General features: G+C 33.8%; 4 protein-coding genes across 7 annotated transcripts; 2 read left to right on the top strand and 2 right to left on the bottom strand.

Moving 5' to 3' along the window:
- Positions 1–140: 140 nt before the first annotated feature.
- Positions 141–2,599, top strand: LOC115999261 (protein ABIL2-like). The gene is made up of 9 exons (XM_031239116.1): positions 141–391; positions 478–560; positions 650–800; positions 1,133–1,232; positions 1,335–1,439; positions 1,544–1,604; positions 1,766–1,854; positions 1,956–2,050; positions 2,132–2,599. Exons 1-9 carry the CDS (start codon positions 284–286, stop codon positions 2,297–2,299), a joined length of 960 nt encoding a protein of 319 aa, XP_031094976.1. The 5' UTR covers positions 141–283; the 3' UTR covers positions 2,300–2,599.
- A 25-nt stretch (positions 2,600–2,624) lies between these two features.
- On the bottom strand, positions 2,625–7,661 carry LOC115999260. 4 transcript variants are annotated; one of them, XM_031239112.1, is made up of 13 exons: positions 7,368–7,661; positions 6,551–6,782; positions 6,396–6,470; positions 6,111–6,185; positions 5,867–5,964; positions 5,436–5,667; positions 4,991–5,088; positions 4,623–4,758; positions 4,204–4,335; positions 3,773–3,892; positions 3,383–3,685; positions 3,191–3,249; positions 2,625–3,104 (listed from the first exon to the last, which is right to left on the bottom strand). In XM_031239112.1, exons 1-13 carry the CDS (start codon positions 7,470–7,472, stop codon positions 2,808–2,810), a joined length of 1,962 nt encoding a protein of 653 aa, XP_031094972.1. In that variant the 5' UTR covers positions 7,473–7,661; the 3' UTR covers positions 2,625–2,807. The 4 variants fall into 4 exon arrangements, with proteins under 4 accessions (XP_031094972.1, XP_031094973.1, XP_031094974.1 ...); XM_031239113.1 differs by having other exon boundaries at positions 2,625–3,101; XM_031239114.1 differs by having other exon boundaries at positions 4,225–4,335.
- Positions 7,662–9,628: 1,967 nt separating this feature from the next.
- LOC115999744 lies at positions 9,629–13,800 on the top strand. The gene is made up of 11 exons (XM_031239643.1): positions 9,629–9,747; positions 10,356–10,489; positions 10,809–10,887; positions 11,298–11,368; positions 11,487–11,588; positions 11,666–11,755; positions 12,068–12,142; positions 12,249–12,281; positions 12,393–12,473; positions 13,173–13,232; positions 13,311–13,800. The coding sequence occupies exons 1-11, from the start codon at positions 9,693–9,695 to the stop codon at positions 13,485–13,487; spliced, it is 957 nt and encodes a 318-aa protein (XP_031095503.1). The 5' UTR covers positions 9,629–9,692; the 3' UTR covers positions 13,488–13,800.
- Positions 13,801–13,945: 145 nt separating this feature from the next.
- On the bottom strand, positions 13,946–16,853 carry LOC115999745 (signal recognition particle 19 kDa protein). The gene is made up of 4 exons (XM_031239644.1): positions 16,740–16,853; positions 16,420–16,601; positions 15,956–16,055; positions 13,946–14,398 (listed from the first exon to the last, which is right to left on the bottom strand). Exons 2-4 carry the CDS (start codon positions 16,594–16,596, stop codon positions 14,268–14,270), a joined length of 408 nt encoding a protein of 135 aa, XP_031095504.1. The 5' UTR covers positions 16,597–16,601; positions 16,740–16,853; the 3' UTR covers positions 13,946–14,267.
- Positions 16,854–18,554: the final 1,701 nt, after the last annotated feature.

Genomic DNA, 18,554 nt, shown 5'->3' with positions numbered 1-18,554 from the left:
TGCATCTTTGTCCCTTCCATTCCATATTCCCCTCAAAATTCACTGCCTTTTTATTACCACCCAAACCTTTATCGCATTATTGCATCTTTGTCCCTTCCATTCCATATTCCCCTCAAAATTCACTGCCTTTTTATTACCACCCAAACCTTTATCATATCCTTCTTGAGTGTGTGTGTATGTATATATATCTGAACTTGAAATAAATTGTTTTTATGAGCCTATAACTTTAAACCAAAATCACGTGATTCTCTCTTGCCTCTCAGACCAAAACTTTGGCTTCAATATGGGAAGTGAATCTCCTTCCTCTTTCCCATTAAATGCTCCTACACAAACTTCAAACTCTGAGGAAATCTTTATGCAGCACAGCTTACACTTCACTGAAAGTCTGAAGGTTTGTGTGTCTGTCTGTTAATGTGATTTGGGGTTTGGGGTTTGGTGTTGTGTTGATGACAGAAATGTGTTGGGTTTTCTTCCTAGGAATTGAAGAGTTTGAGGAAACAGTTGTACTCAGCAGCAGAGTATTTTGAGGTGTCATATGGGAAAGATGATCAGAAGCAGCTGTAAGTTGATGTTTAATTATGTTTATATATATAGTTGAAGTTGGTTTATGGTTTTGTTTGATTCATGTTTTTTTTTTTTAATTTATTAGAGTGGTGGATAGCCTGAAAGATTATGTGAGTAAAGCAGTGATTAGCACAGTGGATCATTTGGGTTCTGTGGCATCAAAACTGGACACTTTCTTGGATGAAAAAGTTGATGAATTTTCTGATACAAAACTAAGATTCTCTTGTATTGAACAGGTACACTTTTTTTCATAGCAATGAACTGTTTGGAGAGCTTATAGTCAGTCGTTTGTGGTGCTTTACTCCTAAGTCCTAAACCAAACAAAAAGACAGTCTTGGATTAAAACTTATCATTTTGTTAGATAAAAGGAGAGTGTAGTGTTCCTTTGAAAGTAAGATAATCATATGATATTTTGATATGAGAGCTCTGCATATTTTTCTTTAAGCTGGACTAAATTATGACTACCAAATAGAGGGGGGAAAGAGTCTTTTTTTTTTTAAGTTTTGGTTTTGTTTGTAGCATGAGTAAATGTATGGCTGAGGCTGACCCTTTTGATCATGCACAATAGAAATCCAGATCATACCAAGAATTTATCAACCGCAGCGGCCTTATGCAACAATCGTTGTTTATGATTACACCAAAGTATCGGAAACGCTATGTCAATCCATGTAATTCAATTTCTGTACTTACAAATTCATTCTGAATAATTTTCTCATCAAAATTCTTGGAAATTTTTTTTAAAAATGTATTGTTTTAATCCCCCCGTTCAGCTAGGGATACAATGTGTGCCTTACGCAAGTCAGATGAGAACAATAGTTTCGAAAAAGCCTCAATCTATTTTCAAGATGACATACACCAGAGTCAGCACAAGCAAGGTATGAATTCTTATGGTCCTGCCTTAACATTTTTATGTATTAGTTTGGCAGTGTTTGTAAGTTTATATATATATAATGAGTGTTTGTTTGCCTTTTACTGTCAGGTCACTGTTTGACATCAGCTTTTCTAGGAGCAACAACAAAGGCCCTACCTCCCTTGCCTAGGTAAATTTCACTTTGCCCATAAATGACAGCAAGAAAAATCACACTTTAATATGTTTTTGGACTGTTGGTGTTTGTCTCAATAATGCTCTAAAAGTGTGCATAAGGTTGATGGAAAAGGGCCACCAATGAAGTTTGTTTGTAAATATTTGGTAATATTGCAGGAAAAGGCATTCAAAGCCATCATCAATAGAAACTTCTCCAAATTCTCTTGCCTTTTCATTCACAAGAGCTGCATCCAACAACGAAGTGGGTAAGTACCCAAATATAAATTCATATATATGCTGGCTGCTATTTGAAGAACAATAATAGTATAGATTGAAATTTAACATTACTTGATATTCTTCATGTCAGGGAAACGATCACATTCTCCACTTCGCTTTTCACTCAAGCGTTCTGGATCATATGCTAATAGATCAACTTCTCCCACTGCTTTCAATAAACAACGGGTAAGTAAGATTTGGTAAAGTTATTTAGTATTCAGAAAAGCCAAGAGAAACAGAGAACTGAAAGCTCTTGTGTAATAACAGTGTCCATCAGAGCCGAGGAGAACAGTTCACACATCTATAAATCCAGCAAAAAACAGTACACAAGATATGGAACTCCTATCCAAAAAGAGTAAACATCTACTCAAAGCATTGCTTAGCATCAACAGATCACAAAAAGGAGTACCGTCCAGATACCAGGATGACAGGTGAAAGAGCAAAGGAATCAAGCAATCATACTTGATGAGGAATATGGACTGTATTGTATCTTGTAAATAACTGTGTTTTGTTCTTGATCAAGTCAAAGAAGAGCCTTTTCATCTGGGATGAAATTGTAACATTATGGTTTAGTGCCAAAAGATGCAGTAAAGTACTCGTAAATAGGGAGTACTACATTTGGGACATTGTAAGAATATAGAATGTTTCTTCTTGCCAGAAACAATTGAATTATGCACTGTAAAGGTTAAGAAAGTGAAGGTCGAACAAAGCTAAATTAAAACTGATACAAGCTAATTTGTAAAAAGTCATGCAGGCTTTATGGCTTCCTGAGTCTATGAGGGCTTCCTTATTTGAAAATTAGTCAAATCAATATATTGATGTCAGAGAAGTTTTGTTCTCAAATATGCTGCTAATTACTTGGTAACTACTATTACTTTAAGTGTATACTGATAAACCAATTAAGTTCTGCAGCGGAAGAAGAATGCCTGGTCCTAGGTATTGTTCAAAATCCAAGATCAAAACTTAGGAGCTCGCCCTCTTCTATTGTGTTTGTGTCTAGCTCAAAACTGTCTTCAGTGTCACAAAGGCCAGCTGACTCAGGGGCATTTAACTGAGATTCGTTGTGGCAAACCAATTTAACTTGACACTCTTTTGGCTCCTGACAATTTTGCAGTTCCTCCTCAGCAAATTTAAAGGACCTTTCTTCTCTTTTCATGTCCAAGCATCCACTTGCTTCCTCTTCTTTTCCATCTTGTATTCCTATTTCTACTGAAGTTTCATGTGGGATAGGGGAGGGCTGCTGTATTAAAAATAATAAGAAAAGGAGGGAATTAGAAGAGAAAAAGGTAATTTGATAGAGGTTCACAGAAGGTTTCTAGATTTTACCTTGGATAGATTAGAGGGTGGCTCATATGCAGCTGCAGGCGTTTCTCCAGTTGGATTTTCTGCACAGGTAAAATCAAATTATAGCACATGCAATCACTAGCCAAAGCTGGCATATGTTTTGTTTTGTTTTGTTTAAAAAAATAAATAAAAATTTCTGGACATGTTCATGTCAAGTTGAAAACTAGAACTTGCCTCTGAAGACGACCGATTCTGAATCAATCTTGCTTAGAGTTCCAGTTAAGCTCTGATGCAATACTAATCCGGCAGCTGTATGCCTGCCACTTTTGGTATCTACAGTGATTGTTTCTTCATCTATGTGCTCTATTGAGCTTTCTTTGCAAAGTGTCTTGTGGAAATCATTCTTCGGCCCAAATTTAACATCAAGGCGAGCACAATCTGATGATTGCTTAGTTTCAATCTCCTCTGTAGATGCACTTTCCCTTAAAGCGCGACCAGAAATAATGGGTTTCTTTAAAATAGACAAGATCTCATGAGCTGCAAAGAGCCACATATTTAGTGAGTACACATTACAGAAGGGTGAGGCATCTGATGTGATGTAGGAATAAAAGGATGACAGCTTACCAGCACGTATTGGCTTCTTGGCAACTTCAGTGCCCAATGTAGAATTGTCGAGACTGGAGCTTCTACTGTTCAAATTCACTTGCTCTGGCATCGAAGATTTCTTTTGTGCTTGTCCAAGGCCTGAAGAAGGATTCAAGATTGCAAGCAAAGACACAGGCCTCTTCACAAACTGTTTTGGGGCAATAGTCATAACAGATGCTACTTTGAAATGGTCTCTAGACAAAATTACATAGCATTTATGTTCCATACAGTATATTTTAAATTTAAGGGTGTTGATACATCATATCACTAAATAAATTTATTATTACAAGTAAGATTTTAAGTATACTACAGGAGGCAGAACTTTTATGCACTCTTCAGATGAACACACAAGGAGCTTTATGGAATTGAGATGACACAAAGAATATGTTTACAGAATCCATAATACTTACTGTGGGAAGATGCTGACTTACTTTCAAGAAGAGGCTTAGCAGAGAGACTCCTACTGAACTTGCTATTGTTTACACTGAATCCTTTTGTGATTGAAACTATATCTTTATGGGAAGAAGCGCCACTTTGACGTTCTGTGCATTTAAATGAAAAACCAAAACAAAAAACAAAAAACAAACACAAAAACAAAAACAAAAACAAAAACAAAAACAAAACAAAACAAAACAAAACAAAAAAGGAGAGCTGCACACTGTTACATACTCACTTAATAACAAAATGAAGTAACACAGCCCTATGTTATTAAAGCCTATAACTATTAAGAGTGTCAATGAAGATGTTATTTCATACGGAGTAATTGTTCTGCCAAACTGCATGATTACATTAGAAACTGAAGATTTTACCGTGCATAGCAGAAAGATACCTTCTGGGATTGTGTGAATTTCACCAACTTCAACTAAATAATTTGGCAGATTCAATGTAACTCCAGTTTTCACATGTTCTGATAACTTGAGGAACCTGCGGCCTAGTATGTTTCCCTCTTCTGTGAGCAGAGTGACCTGCACTGCATATGGAGTCAGTTAAATTAGAAACTTAGATGTACAGGATCCAATAATAAAATGATATATTTAAAACTTTTTTATCCAAACTGTGGCAGATACATGCAGAGTTAACAGCTAGAGAGGTTCTTCAGATTTAGGCACAGCAGCAATTAAAAAGTTAAACCACACACTCTGTAAAGATGACTTTCAAAGTATTATTTTGGGCATTGTGGATTCAAATACAGCTAACCTGAGATTGATAGGAACCACAAGATGAGAGTCTGAGAACTCCACTATTATACTTCTTGTGTTTCTGACTTAATTGAGAAGTGTACATGACATCCCATTCTGCATTTAAAGAATATAGCAACATGGAAAGAATAGATTAAGTGCTTCATTGTTGTTTTCCCCATAATTATATATTATGAGGATCATATAATATTGAGTCAATGCAAACTACAAAGTCATGTCTGAGATCCAAAGAAAAGCTGTAAATTGGGACCAGGGAAAAATTAGGAAACTAACACTTGGTCACTAAGAATTCTAACCACGGCAAGAGAAGAAGACAGACAAGAAATGTTAAGGAAGAGTGAAATATTTGTATTTTAAATGCACATTGCTATTGCACCATAATAGCAATCATAATGATAAGACACTTCATGATACTGCAACTGAGTAGAAGAAAAGGATTCTACCAACAGGAGTGTTATGCTGAGAATGTACTTGGTCACGCATCACTCCAATTTTTCCTCCATTAATATTTCTTCCTTGAAATTTTGAGTCTAGAGGAGGCTTATGGTTTCCTTCCATTTCTCCAATCTCCACTAGGAAACCATCAAAAGTTATTGATTCGCCAGACATAATAATTTCATTCCTTTTCAAAAACTTGCTATCTAAGAGTCTTTTGGCTGCATCATAGAGCATGGCCTGGCAGAAAATCAATCATAAGTAGCAATGGATAGTGAATGTGTGTGAGCAAGTATTCCATACTAAGTTCATAACCCAAACTAGTGTGCCATTAGACTCTGAGAATGTTAAGTATCTGTAAGCAAATTGACAAGCTGATACTGAAAATAAAGAAGGCATTAGCCAGTTGGCTACAGACAAATTGAGGAAATTAACTGACCTGTTTGCATTGTGAACCACTTGCCAAAACTCGTAAAAACCCATCATGGAATTTCTTAGCCTTTTGAGTTAATTGTGTGGTGTACAAGACCTGCCATTCTTATTATAAAAGGGAACAGAAAAGGGAAATGAAGAGAATAAGATGCAATCAACTAGAAGGAGATAACATATAATCATAAGAATACAACCAGCAGAACAATGAATTTGTTAAATTATGTGAAGCAGGATTAGATTTTGTAACCTACCTTCTTCACAAGATTTTGTCATATCAAGACAACTAGGGGAAGTACTATACTTCCGCACCTCACTTTTCTTGAACTCTGAAATAGACCATGTTTAAACCTCATTCTTAGGAGAAAATAAAAACAGAGGTGAACTGAGAGAAAGATGTAAATTCAAGTATGTGTAATTATAAACTCGGGCAGAGAGTAGTGACAGAGATCATATGATGGTAAAAGCATCAAAAATTCATTCAACAATCTTCCATAGTTCCATATACCAAAAATATTTCTTTAAAAAAAAGGACAAACCTTTGATTACTTTTTGTGATGGGCTTAGACAACTTGGCAATGCTTTCTTCTCCCCAAAATTAGGCTTCCTATCCTCTGATGTAAACCGAACTACTAAGAACGATGCTTAAAGGTCCAAACAATGAGATTAACAGGAGAGTAATAAAGGTAAGTACCAATAGCTGTGCTATTCCTGACTTTATGGCTGTGCAATGACCTAGGTTTCATATCAATATTTTTATCCCTCACTTCAGAATTTTCATCTACCATAGATTTTTTATCACCATGTAGATCACCAATATCGACAAGGTAAGAATCAAATGCTAGTGTTTCGCCTGATTTAACATCTCCTTCTATCTTCATAAACTTACTATCCAAAACCTTCTCGCAATCATCATACAGAATAACCTGCTTGCAGAATCAAAATATAACAAACTGTAAATATCTCAAACTTTATATATAGAGTAAAATAAATTTGTACAGCTTTCTTCTTTTTCACGAAGCAACCGTTTATTAGAGGATATAAATAACAACTTTCAAGGAAATTGCCCAATCATCATTAGATTAAATTCAAAAAATAAAACAACAATAACAAAGGCAATATTGCATTCTGTTTCTTATGAATTATGACCGAACATTCCGTGCATTAATTCATCTGTATACATACTATAATTACCTATATACATACATTATACTATTTAAGTGTATACAAATGCACAATAATAATAAACATATAAGGAGTATCTAAGGAATAGTTTCCCAATCACTGATCCAATAACTTCAGCTCCGAAGATGAATTACTTGAACTCTTTTGCAAATTTATTTTAAAACAAAAAACAAAAAACAAAAAAAAAAAAACTAACAAACTAGTCCGATTAAGAAAATAAAAATGGTGCAGTCATTTACTCCTTTTACAGAGCAAGCGGTTGAATTCCCCGCTGAAAGAAGATGAAGAAAAAGATGAATGAAATGATGAATATGAAAATAACTTGCCTTGTGGCTTGAAGAGTGAAGCTCTAGAAAACCGTCTTGATAGACTTTGCGCTTCTGCTTGATGTGCTTCGTGTACGTCACGCACCACCGCTTCGCATCCCCCATTATCGGCGCCGGAAGTGAAGTTGAAATTCGAAGAAATCAGCTTTCAGAACTCGGATTTGGGAATAAAATAGTCAGAAAACAGGAAGAATGCAGCTCTAGTCCTCTAGAAGCGGGAATGTGCAAATGTTGAAGAGTATTTGGATGCGCGGGTATTGATTTCCTGCTATGGAATAACCAATTTTGGTCTAGACAAATTCTGTGGTACTAAAAGAACATAATTTCTTTTTCCGTTTTATACTTAAAAAAAAAAAGAGTAAATTGATATATTATGTCATAATTTACAAATTACTTCTCAATTATCAATTTTATCAATTAAGTTATCAAACTACTCAATTCTTACTCAATAATTCAGAAATTAATTTTTCGTTAAAGACTGTATTAAGGGTGTGTTTGGTTGGTGGGTTTAGGCATAAGGTATGGGTATCAAAGTGATTGTTATTGTTTGGCTGATAGGTTTTTATAATACTAACATGGGTTTAGAATATCCCATCAATTGAAAAAGTCATACCCTTATTAAATAAGGGTTTCAATCCTTTTACTCCTTTCTTCCCCAACTATTAATAATCATTCATATTCGACCCAACTACCAAACATGTAAAATACTTTCACCAAAACTCATTACCATTAGTAAGTATTTGATACCCATTTCAATTCCGATTCCCATGTGCGAACCAAACACACCCTAAGTAATAGTTGAAGATCATATTGAGTATGAATTGAATAATTGAGGATTCACAAATCAATTTTTCGTTGAAGATCTTATTAAGTAATAATTGAATAGTTGAAAATCATATTGAGTATGAATTGAATAGTTGATAACCTTATTAAGTAAAAATTGAATAGTTGATAACTTAATTTGCAAAACTTTATAGCCGATGATTTATTTGTAAATTATGCATTTTTATACTATATTTATAAATGTCATTTTATAAACCCAATGGGGTAGCTCAAGTGGCAAGTGAACTCTCTTTGTGGGAAGGAATTTTGGGAAAACCCGGTTCAGTTCCCACAAGTGACGATTCCCCTTGGGGCGGAGCGAACATGGGTGAAAGACCCTGTAAATTTATCAAAAATAAATAAATGTCATTCTATTTTTATTTTTTTTTTCTTTCAAAATTTCATGTTAGTCCTAACGAGTTAAATTACACCTTTTAAGCGTAATTAAATTTTGAGTTAATTACCGTAATAGTTTATTGACTATAACGAAATTATCAATTTGGTCTTTTTTTTTTGCGCCTAATTAAGTCCTCAACTTTAAAAACTTTAACCATTTTTGTCTTCCCTTTATTTAGCCCTTAGATGTTCATTTACTCAAGACCAAAATGGTAATTTTACTTTAGTCAATGGACAATTTTGGTAATTAAATCTTCAATTTAATAAGAGAGAAAGTAATGCATGTGATAACTGAAATTGTCTCTTGACTATAGTGAAATTACCAATTTGATTATGAGTAAACGAACTTACGAACATCTGACGGCTAAACAAAAAGAAGACCAAATTGGTTAAAAGAATATTTAATTATATAAAAAAAAGTCAATGGACAATTTCGATAATTAACTATTAACTTTTTTGAATATAATTACCAGAGCTATTTGACCTTTCTCTCATTTTCTTTAGCCACTAATTAATCGAATTGATGGATGGGATGGGCTTGGTCTCATATAATCGTACCTCAATAATAGCATTCTCATTAATGGTTTTTGCTCAATTTTTTAAGAATAAAAAATTTGATTATGGTTTTTAACTAATGTGAGAAGTGATTTTTTTACAAATTTTTTTTGCAAATGCAAATTGTCGTGGATCTTACAAGAGAGAGAAATGGAGAAAAGACACTACTGCCATGCCCGTACGTGTTTGGCGCACATCCCAAACATTGCACGCGCCAACTAGGCACGTTCACTTTTTTTTTTTTTCAAAAAGAAATTTGTTTTTCAGGTTTTTCTTTTTATTGTTTTTTTTTCTTTTTTTTCCCTCTTTTCTCTTCTTTTTCTTTTTTAGGTGGAGCTGCAAAAACCATGAAAAAATTGAAACAAATGCTCTAATCATAATCATAATCATAATCATAATCATAATAATAACAATAATAATAATAATAATAATTATTATTATTATTATTATTAAGAGCATGAGGGTATAAAAAGAAGGTAAGCGGAGGATTCAAAAATCAGAAGTGAAGCCCTTTATTCCTGAATTGCGTCTCAGAAACACGCAGTCGCAGACATGGCGATGCAGACCGGTGTCGCTGCCTCCAAAGTTCTCGTATTGGTCGGCGCAGGTGATTCCTCCCGTTATTTAGCCGGAAACAAATTAATAATTAAAAATAAAATCAATTACTAGAATCTAAATAATTAAAAATAAAATCACTTCTGTCTTTGCACGAGCTCCTGCATTACTTTCTTTTGTGATTTAGATTTTACTACGTAATTATTTGTTTTTGGTTAATATCCGTAATTTATAGTCAGGAGTATTCTGGGTTTTCTATTGAATTAGTTGCAAAAAGATCAAAGGAAGAAAAAGTTGCAGTAGATTGAAGAGGATGTCAACTTAGGGTTTTGCTTAAGATACAGCTGGATGGAAAATAATCAATCATCTTAAGTTATAAACTTGGGCCTTGGGGATGTTTATGTGTATAATACAGCGCATATTTTGCTAAATTTCAATTTTTCAGTATATACCCAATATCAAAATTATGAACACTTTCTATTAACTACCAGCTGAGTCTAGCAGTCTCAAAACTGTATGTTTATGAATATGATCATTATATATTGCAGAATTTAGTTGTCTTACCTCTCTTTATGTGAAAATTTTCTTAGGTACCTTCCTCCCCCTGGGGGGGTATCTTTCTGTAATATTTATTTGCTTATGCATTCATTTGTTCTGTAGGGTTGACTGGGTCAGTAGTATTAAGGAGTGGACGATTGTCTGATTTAATTTCACAGCTTCAGGAGTTGATTAAAGGTGTAAATGAGGCCGAAACATCACCTGGGAAATATGATGCTGCTCTTCTAGCTGCTCAGGTACTATGATCATATCAGATTGTTATAGATTCAGCAGGCAAGATGGCATCAAAGTAAAAGATTATATCACATGAAAATCAGTTAGATAGAAGGACAAGGAAACTTTGGTTGTGGAAAGGTGTTTATTAATCATTTTACTCCTTTTGTGTGTAAAGGGTACATGCATGTGATCTCAATTCTCTCAAAATCTAGTGGTCTATTTTCACTTAATAAAAAAATGTTGTAAATGAAGTAGCTTATGTAACCGATTCTACTTCTTTAATTGCATGAATTACGAATAGTATGTTCACTTCCTCTCTCCTGCTCTCCTTGATTTCAGATTCGACAGTTGGCACAAGAGATTAGGGAGATGAGTATTACAAGTCCAGTAACCATCTTCAACAGTGGTTCTTCCGATAGTAAGTTACATTATGAGTCTACTCTAGTTTTGCCAAGTTTGTGTTTTAGGCCAGACTTCATTTACTCTTGCATCTCTAAAATATATATAGATTTTGAATTTATCAGGAAACCCAGACTTATATAACATATTAGGAAATCCTGTTGGTTATATTTGAGATATTCACAGTACTCTTATAGAAATTTCAAAGCATAGAATTTTTCGCATTATCCATCCAGTTGTTGAATTCTGCAATACCAACATATTCTTGTTCATATGAACTGGGCATCAGAAGGATCCTCAAATCCCTTTTTGGTCATAGCTAGTTGAGACAAGAGCAGGATTTTACATATTCACTCATGTGGAAAAAGAGTTACATAAACTCAAAAGTCAAAACAAACGTTTTCCAAACTTTCTTGGGGTTTTGTGCAGGGAGTTATGCTTCTTACCTTCTTCCGGCTGCTGCACTTGGAGCAGTGGGATATTGTTACATGAAGTGGAAGGCAAGACTTTAGTACAGTCAGTTTAAGCCATTTCAATCTTGTAATTATAGATGCTCTATGTTATTTGGCATTCACCATTGTTGTGGAAAATAAATTAGCTTTTGCATTTCTTTGACAGGGTTGGTCATTCTCAGATGTTATGTTTGTTACAAAGAGTAATATGGCAAATGCTGTTGCTTCTGTCTCAAAGCAGTTAGAGAATGTATCTGATGCATTGGCTGTAAGTGTGGACTACAGAATTTGTAATGATATTGTGCTTTGTGGTACTTTACTTCATATTGTTATTGCTTTATGCAGTCTACAAAGAGGCATCTGTCAAAGAGGCTCGAAAACTTGGATTGGAAGCTGGATGAGCAGAAGGAGATGTCAAAGCTTATTGCAAATGATGTAGGAATTTGTTGCTCTACACACACACACACATCTTTGTATAATTGCATTTCATACGATGCTGCGTGTCATACTTCTACTCTTACTTTTTGGTTTTCTTTAACTGCCTTTGGGAAGTAGGAGAGTGAAGGTTACAATTAAATTGTTTTTTTCTGTGCTAGGCACTGAACTTTGCTATATGGTCCTTTCTTATTTTCGTTTACCATATTTGATAGGATTTTTGGATGAATGTTATTCACCTAAATTAGAATAGTGTAGAAGTGGCAAAATTTACTGGTAGTAATTGTTTCTATTGCATATATACCCATGCAGGTAACGGAAGTAAAGTCTAATCTAAATCAAATTGGATATGACATTGACTTAATTCATCAGATGGTGTCTGGATTGGTGAGTTACCATGTGTTAAAATATTTTAAGGTTATCTGAGTCGATAAAGGTTGTTTGGAAATTGTTTATTTGTATCAATACTATTAACAACTAATCAAATATGCAGGAAGGCAAAATTGAACTTCTTGAGAATAACCAGGTAAATGTTGAAATATGCATGTTTTCTCTTTCCCTTCCACCTGATCATTGAACATTTTCCAGAATTCCAGTTATTAAAGAAGATATCGTCACAATGGTTTTCTGATTACAGGATATCACTAATTCTGGTTTGTGGTATTTGTGCCAAGTGGCTGGGGAGATTGAAAGTGGTCAGAATGCTAAGCTTATTGAGGTAACTATTCTTCTTGTAAAGTTGTACTCCGTAATTGGTAATAGCATTTACCTTTATTCATGTTGCCTAACAGAAGTAGAAAAACTTTAGAAACTTTGGAAAACTACCTAAGCCTCTTTTTTGTTAACTTGGCCTTAAGTTATTACTTAACGTGCATAAATTGAGAAAAGGCCAATCCTAGTGCATAAGGCTCTTATTTATTACAGTCTGGGTATAGAAGATTTATGTTTAAACCTTGTATTTTTTTTTATAGAGATTGTTCTCAGGACATGAAACCTTGACCTAAAAGTTGACAGATGAACGCTTAGGCTCCCTGGCTGCTAATACCATATCCAACCTTAATTTTTTATTATTATTTTTTTGCATGATTATGAAGACTAAGTTATGCATTCACATTTGCTATTTCTTTATGATTACATGATTCTGCTGTTTATGCTTTCATCATACATTTTCATACTGTTAAAGATTGATTTTGTGGTATTGAGTTAAGCTACTTTTAAAAATGGAGCAGCTCTCAACTTTGGGTTCATTAACAGTCTTTGATACTTAAATCACATTTTATTTTAAAAAAATAAAATAAAATAAACACACACACACACTTGCTCTGTTCGAGTGTCAAATGCCCTATTCATCCCCTTCACTATTCTCATTCCTATCTGCTAATTAAAATTATTTCGGTTGTTGTGGTCTTGTGGATAGGATGTTGGTGCTAAGTTAATACAGCATTCAAAATTGATTCCTAAAGAAAATTCAGTAAAGGTATATGCTGCCTGACTTGTACTTAACCAAATTGTTATCCATTTTATGGACTTGGTCTGATAATCAGCTTTTGTACAGGGGCTTCAATTCATTGTTGAATCTGATGAATCAAGTGCAAAACAAGATGCAGACGTAAATGCAAGTAAAATAGACGATTCTCCCCAAGTCAGTGTTGATCCTCCCCCACCCAAAATTGTTACAGCTAACAAAATGAAGATTCACAGGTCCTATCGAGTTGGGTTGGGTTGTCTTTGACTAGAAGTATGTTGGGTGCCGATAATTGACAAGATTACACACTATTATTTTGCCCTGGATTGGATGTGCATGATCAGGGTTGGTTCAATTTTTTTGTAATGATATTCCGCAATTTTTGATGGCCTGTTGATGTGTAATACGTAATTCGTGCAGGCTGAGTGAATGTAATATTTCCTCTCAAAAAGAAAAATGCCGTTTATTGTTACATTAGAGTTCTTTTATTGCGTCCAAAGCAAACCACTGTTTTCCATCATGTAGTGTGGAACTGTTTAAAACAATAAATGATGAAATAATACATTAATCTTCTTTTGAATGGTTTTACTGTTAGTTACAAATATCAGATAAGAAGTGCTTGAACAAGATAAGAAGTGCTTGAACAATATAAAAACCGTTGCGCATTAGGAATTGGATTCATTTTCATTCAATTCAAATGTTAAAAAACCAACCAAGCAAATAAGTTTGGAAAACCCTGAGTTATACTGGATTCATTTTCATTCAATTCAAATGTTAAAAAACCAACCAAGCAAATAAGTTTGGAAAACCCTGAGTTATATCGGTATACCTCGCAGCCATCGCGCAAATAGAAAAAGCAGAATCACAGCCAAAACCATGTTAAGAAAGAAATATTCTGCTTGAGCTTGAAAATGGTACAGGTCTATATATCCAAGTCTAAAGTAATGAATAGAAACTCTAGTCCGTTGCATATTTAACTACTGGAACAACCAACCCCTTCTTTTTCACACCCTTTTGCTTCCTTAAGTTGTATATTCACCATTGGAACTATCTCCTCTTTTTCCCACCCTTTCCAGATTTGGAAGGACCAGCTGCCGAGGAGGATGCTGGTTCCTGCTTCTTGGTCCTATTAGGATGTCTAGGTACCAACTCGGCAACATGGATCATTAGCTGTTTCCCTGCAATGTAATACTTACAGGATTAAGAAAGAAAGTCGGGGTAAATTGGTAATATTGTCTTTGCAGAAAGCAGAAGCTTTCTATCTCCCACAGTATTTGCTCCTTTCTTTTACAATACAAATATAGAGCGCAAGCAAGGTGGGAGTAAGGAATTTTTGTTAGTTGAAATACTCAAATACCCAAGATTTTGAAATCCCTACTAGACAAGGAATTTCCAATCAATATTTTATTTAATGAATTTCCCTTTTGGTAGAGAAACCACAGTAATACTTGTTTCTCAACACATCTGAAGTGAACAAGAAGTTCTTATGCAAGGTCCTCCGAAGGATTGACATCTCTACATTCATTAAACTTTTGGTAGCAGGCCTCTCTTTAGGATGAATGGCCCAGTGGACAATGATACATTTCAAGCTTAACTAATTGCACTGCATACACTGTGCATAACTGCCAAACTGTAGTAAATAAGTAAGGATGATTTCCCCCAAAAATGTTTTTAATGCATAATAGGCAAGGGCAAATGTGGGATTAATAATAATAATAACAACAACAACAACAACAACAACAACAATAATAATAAGAAACCTATTATTGAGAATTGAGGAATAGCCTAATACTAGGCACCCCTCAGAATTGCAAGGGAAATGTTTCCCAGGAATACTATTCCCAAGAATAAAATGGTTTATCAAAGTATCAAACAATAGAATATGTCTATTCCCAGGAATGCTATTCCATTCTAAGCTTATTCTATGAACCAAACATGTTGTAAAGAGTTTAGTACTAAAAGAACTAAGTACCACATTGGCTTCAAATAACCACACTATGGAGCAAAATACAGGTTTATTTGACTATCCAGCTTGTAGAATACAGATTTAACATGTTATCATGATTTCCATACAATTTGGAAGAACTCAATGGGTAGGATTTCAATTTTAATTCATTTGCTGAGAAGTAAATATTATTGAAAGCAGAAAGATAGGTGCAACTGAAGACCATATGGATGCTACTTACAGAAACCCCAACTATGACTATGCCTATAGCCAATATAATAATGTTTTTCCATAGGAATATAACCCACAACTACAATGTTTAGAGTATCATTCTAGCACTTCCTGACAAGAAACCATAAATTTTTTTCTGCATTTACAAACTACAAAATATCCAAGTAGTTGACTGACCCTTGTAAACATATATGAGCTATTAGTCTATTAATATCCATTTTATGATTTCCCTGGCTCCATCCTCACTTTATTTTACTTCTACATTTATCTAAAAATGAGTGGTTGTCAATAGATATTTAATATTTGCAAATCAAACTTGGTGTGTATAAATTGAGAATGGCGGATATATGAGACAAGTCTAGAAAGATGAATATGCAATACTCAAGCAGCATTGATTGATGGAATTCCATTCATTTTACACACACAAACAACCTGTGTACCATGATTGCTTATGTGACAGGTCTTAAAAAATAAAAATAAAAAATAAAAAACATGTTTGAACAAGCCATTTAAGCATACACCACTACAACTGAGCAGGGGAAAGTTTCCATATACTTACTGGAAGAAATGGCTGGATTATACAAAGTTCCATCTTCCTTTTTCAGCAAAACTCTCACTCTCCCTCTTTGCATAAAGTCACGTGGATATGCCTTATCAATCTGCTAACACAAACCCAAATGTATAATCAGTAATCACAACCCATAACCCATAAGCTCCTCTACACCAAATACATGAGCATTTATCAAATTTAAGAGTTATAATGCCTAATTAAACAGTAGAAGTTCATAAAACTAACATCTGCTCTCAATTAACAAATGCAATGGGCATTGGAATTCCATAATTTTCAGAAAATTCAATGCATTTGAACTAAAATAATACACATTAAACTCTACAAAATGGCAAAATAAATATGAATAACAATCAAATAAATGAAGCTCCCTCATTCTGTGAATAGTCGGAGCCCCGGGATAGTCTCTAAACAAAGTATTAAAAGAAAAAACGAGTAGACAAAAGCGCACAGACCTCAATAGCGCTGGGTACTTTAAGGTGATTGCAACAATCTTGAATCTCAGCACAAGTAGGGTTTTCACAAGCTTTGCTGACACTGATTCTCCTTCCCTCTGCTATCGTCTTCTTCGAATTTATATATATCGGGTAAAACACAATCCATTTTTTGATGTTCTGTGCATTCCCATCCATTTTTCCTATTCCAATCATTTACAGCAAATATATTTAACGACAAACAATTAAAATTGCGTAAACTATTTTTTCGATAAACTAAAACAAAAATCATAAATGATGGAATTTAATCTGATGCCAATTGAGAAGGAGGTTTTGCATACCTAGATGAGTTTGACGACAACAAAAATGCTGATCTGAAGCTGGAATTCTGAAAACGCAATTTGATGGACTCCATTAAAGATTTGTATTATGTTCTTCAGAGAGAAGAACATGGGCTGGGCTTTCACATAGTAGGCTATTTTAGGCCCGATATTCTCTACCGAACAGTCCAAAGTAAGATTCTATAATACAATAGTTATTGCGTGGATCGTGGTCCACACAGTTGTGTAGACTACGGTCCTAAAATAAAGTAATTTTGTGTAATTTTTTTAAGAAAAGTACTTCATGTACTGTCAAAAGCTTACTCCAATTTTTACTCACACTTGTTTTTAAATTTGATTGGAAAAAGAAAAAAAAATGGATAAGCATCATGACCTGCTATTAAACTGAGCAATCAAAGCATGTCAAATAGGGAGTAAAAAATGAGAGTGAATTGGAAGTACATGTAGAATCACTCACTTTTATAACTCATAATATATATTATTATAACTTATAAAGTACATTATCTTACTTCAAAAGTTTTATTATTCTAAACACATAAAGTACATTATTCTTACACATATAGTACATTATTCTAACTCATAAAATTCAACGACGTAGTTTTAGACAGTGGTCCACACAATAATTTGCCTCTATAATATTATTTTGAGTGAGATCGTCTTATATAAGACATGTGATATTTTTAAATTAAAATATAATATTTTTATTTATACATACAAAGTATTATATTTAAAAAAAGTATATATTACACGTCTCGCATGAGATAATCTCGTACAAGACGCACTCATACAAAAATATATCATTTGATCTTACAGTTGCACTAGTAGCTAGTCAACTTGTTAGGTTAATTGTCTCAACTCTCAAATTGATGAAGTGATATTTTAGGAGTGTTTGATAACTATTAGCTAATTGAGTTAGTTGTTTTGGACGAGTAATATTAATTGGTTGTAGAAAACTGTTTGGTATATTAAGTTATTAACTGTACACAATTATTTTATTTATTTAATTATTAATTAGGAACATTTTGGAGAAAACACTTGTATATTTCTCAAAATGCTATTCGAATCAATTGGTCAAACTAGTTAAAAAATGGTTGATAACCTGAACATATCTAGATGACAAATGCATGTGTCGAGAAAATCATAATTCAACCCATATTACTCAACGTTGTATGGGACCTAGGGCTGTGCATCGGTCGGATACGGACGGATCGAATTTCCAATCCGTCCATCCGATCGGACTTCGGATTTAGTTTTGATAACCCAATTTTTAATTTTTAGACACTTTAACCTATCGGATATTTTAATCTCGGATTGCGGATTTTGAACTTCGGATTTCGATTTTTGTTCGGATATAAATAAACTAATATTAAAACAATTTTTATAAAAACAAATTCAAAAAAGTTACTAAAAAATAAAAACTCAAATAGAATACTACATAACTACTTAACTTCTAAGAATCTAAGTTAAAGTTCTAACTTCTAAGTACATAAAATAATGTACAATTTTGAACTTAGAAGTTACAATTTTGTTAAGTCCAACAAAATAAGAATTAAGAAGTAAGAAGTTACAACTTAGAACTTACAAAATACAAATTACAATAATAGCAATTAGCAACACTAACTGTCTAATTATACAAAAAATGTAATTATACAAATCAACATTCAATAGTCAGCTTACTCAGCTATCAGTCTACTCTACTATTCTTCCTGTAAAATCAAAACTTAAAACAATATTAGACAACATTAAGTGATTAACTAAGTAAACACTAAACAACTAAGTAACAAATATTAGGTTGTAGCCATAAGGTTAATAGGT

This window comes from Ipomoea triloba, chromosome 12 (genome assembly GCF_003576645.1).
Source record: "Ipomoea triloba cultivar NCNSP0323 chromosome 12, ASM357664v1".
NCBI lineage: Eukaryota > Viridiplantae > Streptophyta > Magnoliopsida > Solanales > Convolvulaceae > Ipomoea > Ipomoea triloba.
The sequence above is the reverse complement of the archived record's forward strand: the minus strand, read 5'-3'. Positions and strand labels throughout refer to the sequence as shown.

What these genes read in the sequence shown, in the direction of transcription:
- LOC115999261 (XM_031239116.1), top strand. Translation starts at nt 284, where the DNA reads ATGGGAAGTGAATCTCCTTCCTCTTTCCCATTAAATGCTCCTACACAA. An exon ending in AAAGATGATCAGAAGCAGCT is followed by an intron (nt 561 to 649) that starts GTAAGTTGATGT and finishes TTAATTTATTAG; the next exon opens with AGTGGTGGATAGCCTGAAAG. An exon ending in GAAACGCTATGTCAATCCAT is followed by an intron (nt 1,233 to 1,334) that starts GTAATTCAATTT and finishes CCCCCCGTTCAG; the next exon opens with CTAGGGATACAATGTGTGCC.
- LOC115999260 (XM_031239112.1), bottom strand. Translation starts at nt 7,472, where the DNA reads ATGGGGGATGCGAAGCGGTGGTGCGTGACGTACACGAAGCACATCAAG. An exon ending in GACAAAATCTTGTGAAGAAG is followed by an intron (nt 5,965 to 6,110) that starts GTAGGTTACAAA and finishes TTTTATAATAAG; the next exon opens with AATGGCAGGTCTTGTACACC. An exon ending in AATTCACACAATCCCAGAAG is followed by an intron (nt 4,336 to 4,622) that starts GTATCTTTCTGC and finishes TTAAATGCACAG; the next exon opens with AACGTCAAAGTGGCGCTTCT.
- LOC115999744 (XM_031239643.1), top strand. Translation starts at nt 9,693, where the DNA reads ATGGCGATGCAGACCGGTGTCGCTGCCTCCAAAGTTCTCGTATTGGTC. An exon ending in ATTGTTACATGAAGTGGAAG is followed by an intron (nt 11,369 to 11,486) that starts GCAAGACTTTAG and finishes TTTCTTTGACAG; the next exon opens with GGTTGGTCATTCTCAGATGT. An exon ending in CAAAGCTTATTGCAAATGAT is followed by an intron (nt 11,756 to 12,067) that starts GTAGGAATTTGT and finishes ATACCCATGCAG; the next exon opens with GTAACGGAAGTAAAGTCTAA.
- LOC115999745 (XM_031239644.1), bottom strand. Translation starts at nt 16,596, where the DNA reads ATGGATGGGAATGCACAGAACATCAAAAAATGGATTGTGTTTTACCCG. An exon ending in AAGTACCCAGCGCTATTGAG is followed by an intron (nt 16,056 to 16,419) that starts GTCTGTGCGCTT and finishes TTGTGTTAGCAG; the next exon opens with ATTGATAAGGCATATCCACG. An exon ending in TAATCCAGCCATTTCTTCCA is followed by an intron (nt 14,399 to 15,955) that starts GTAAGTATATGG and finishes ATTACATTGCAG; the next exon opens with GGAAACAGCTAATGATCCAT.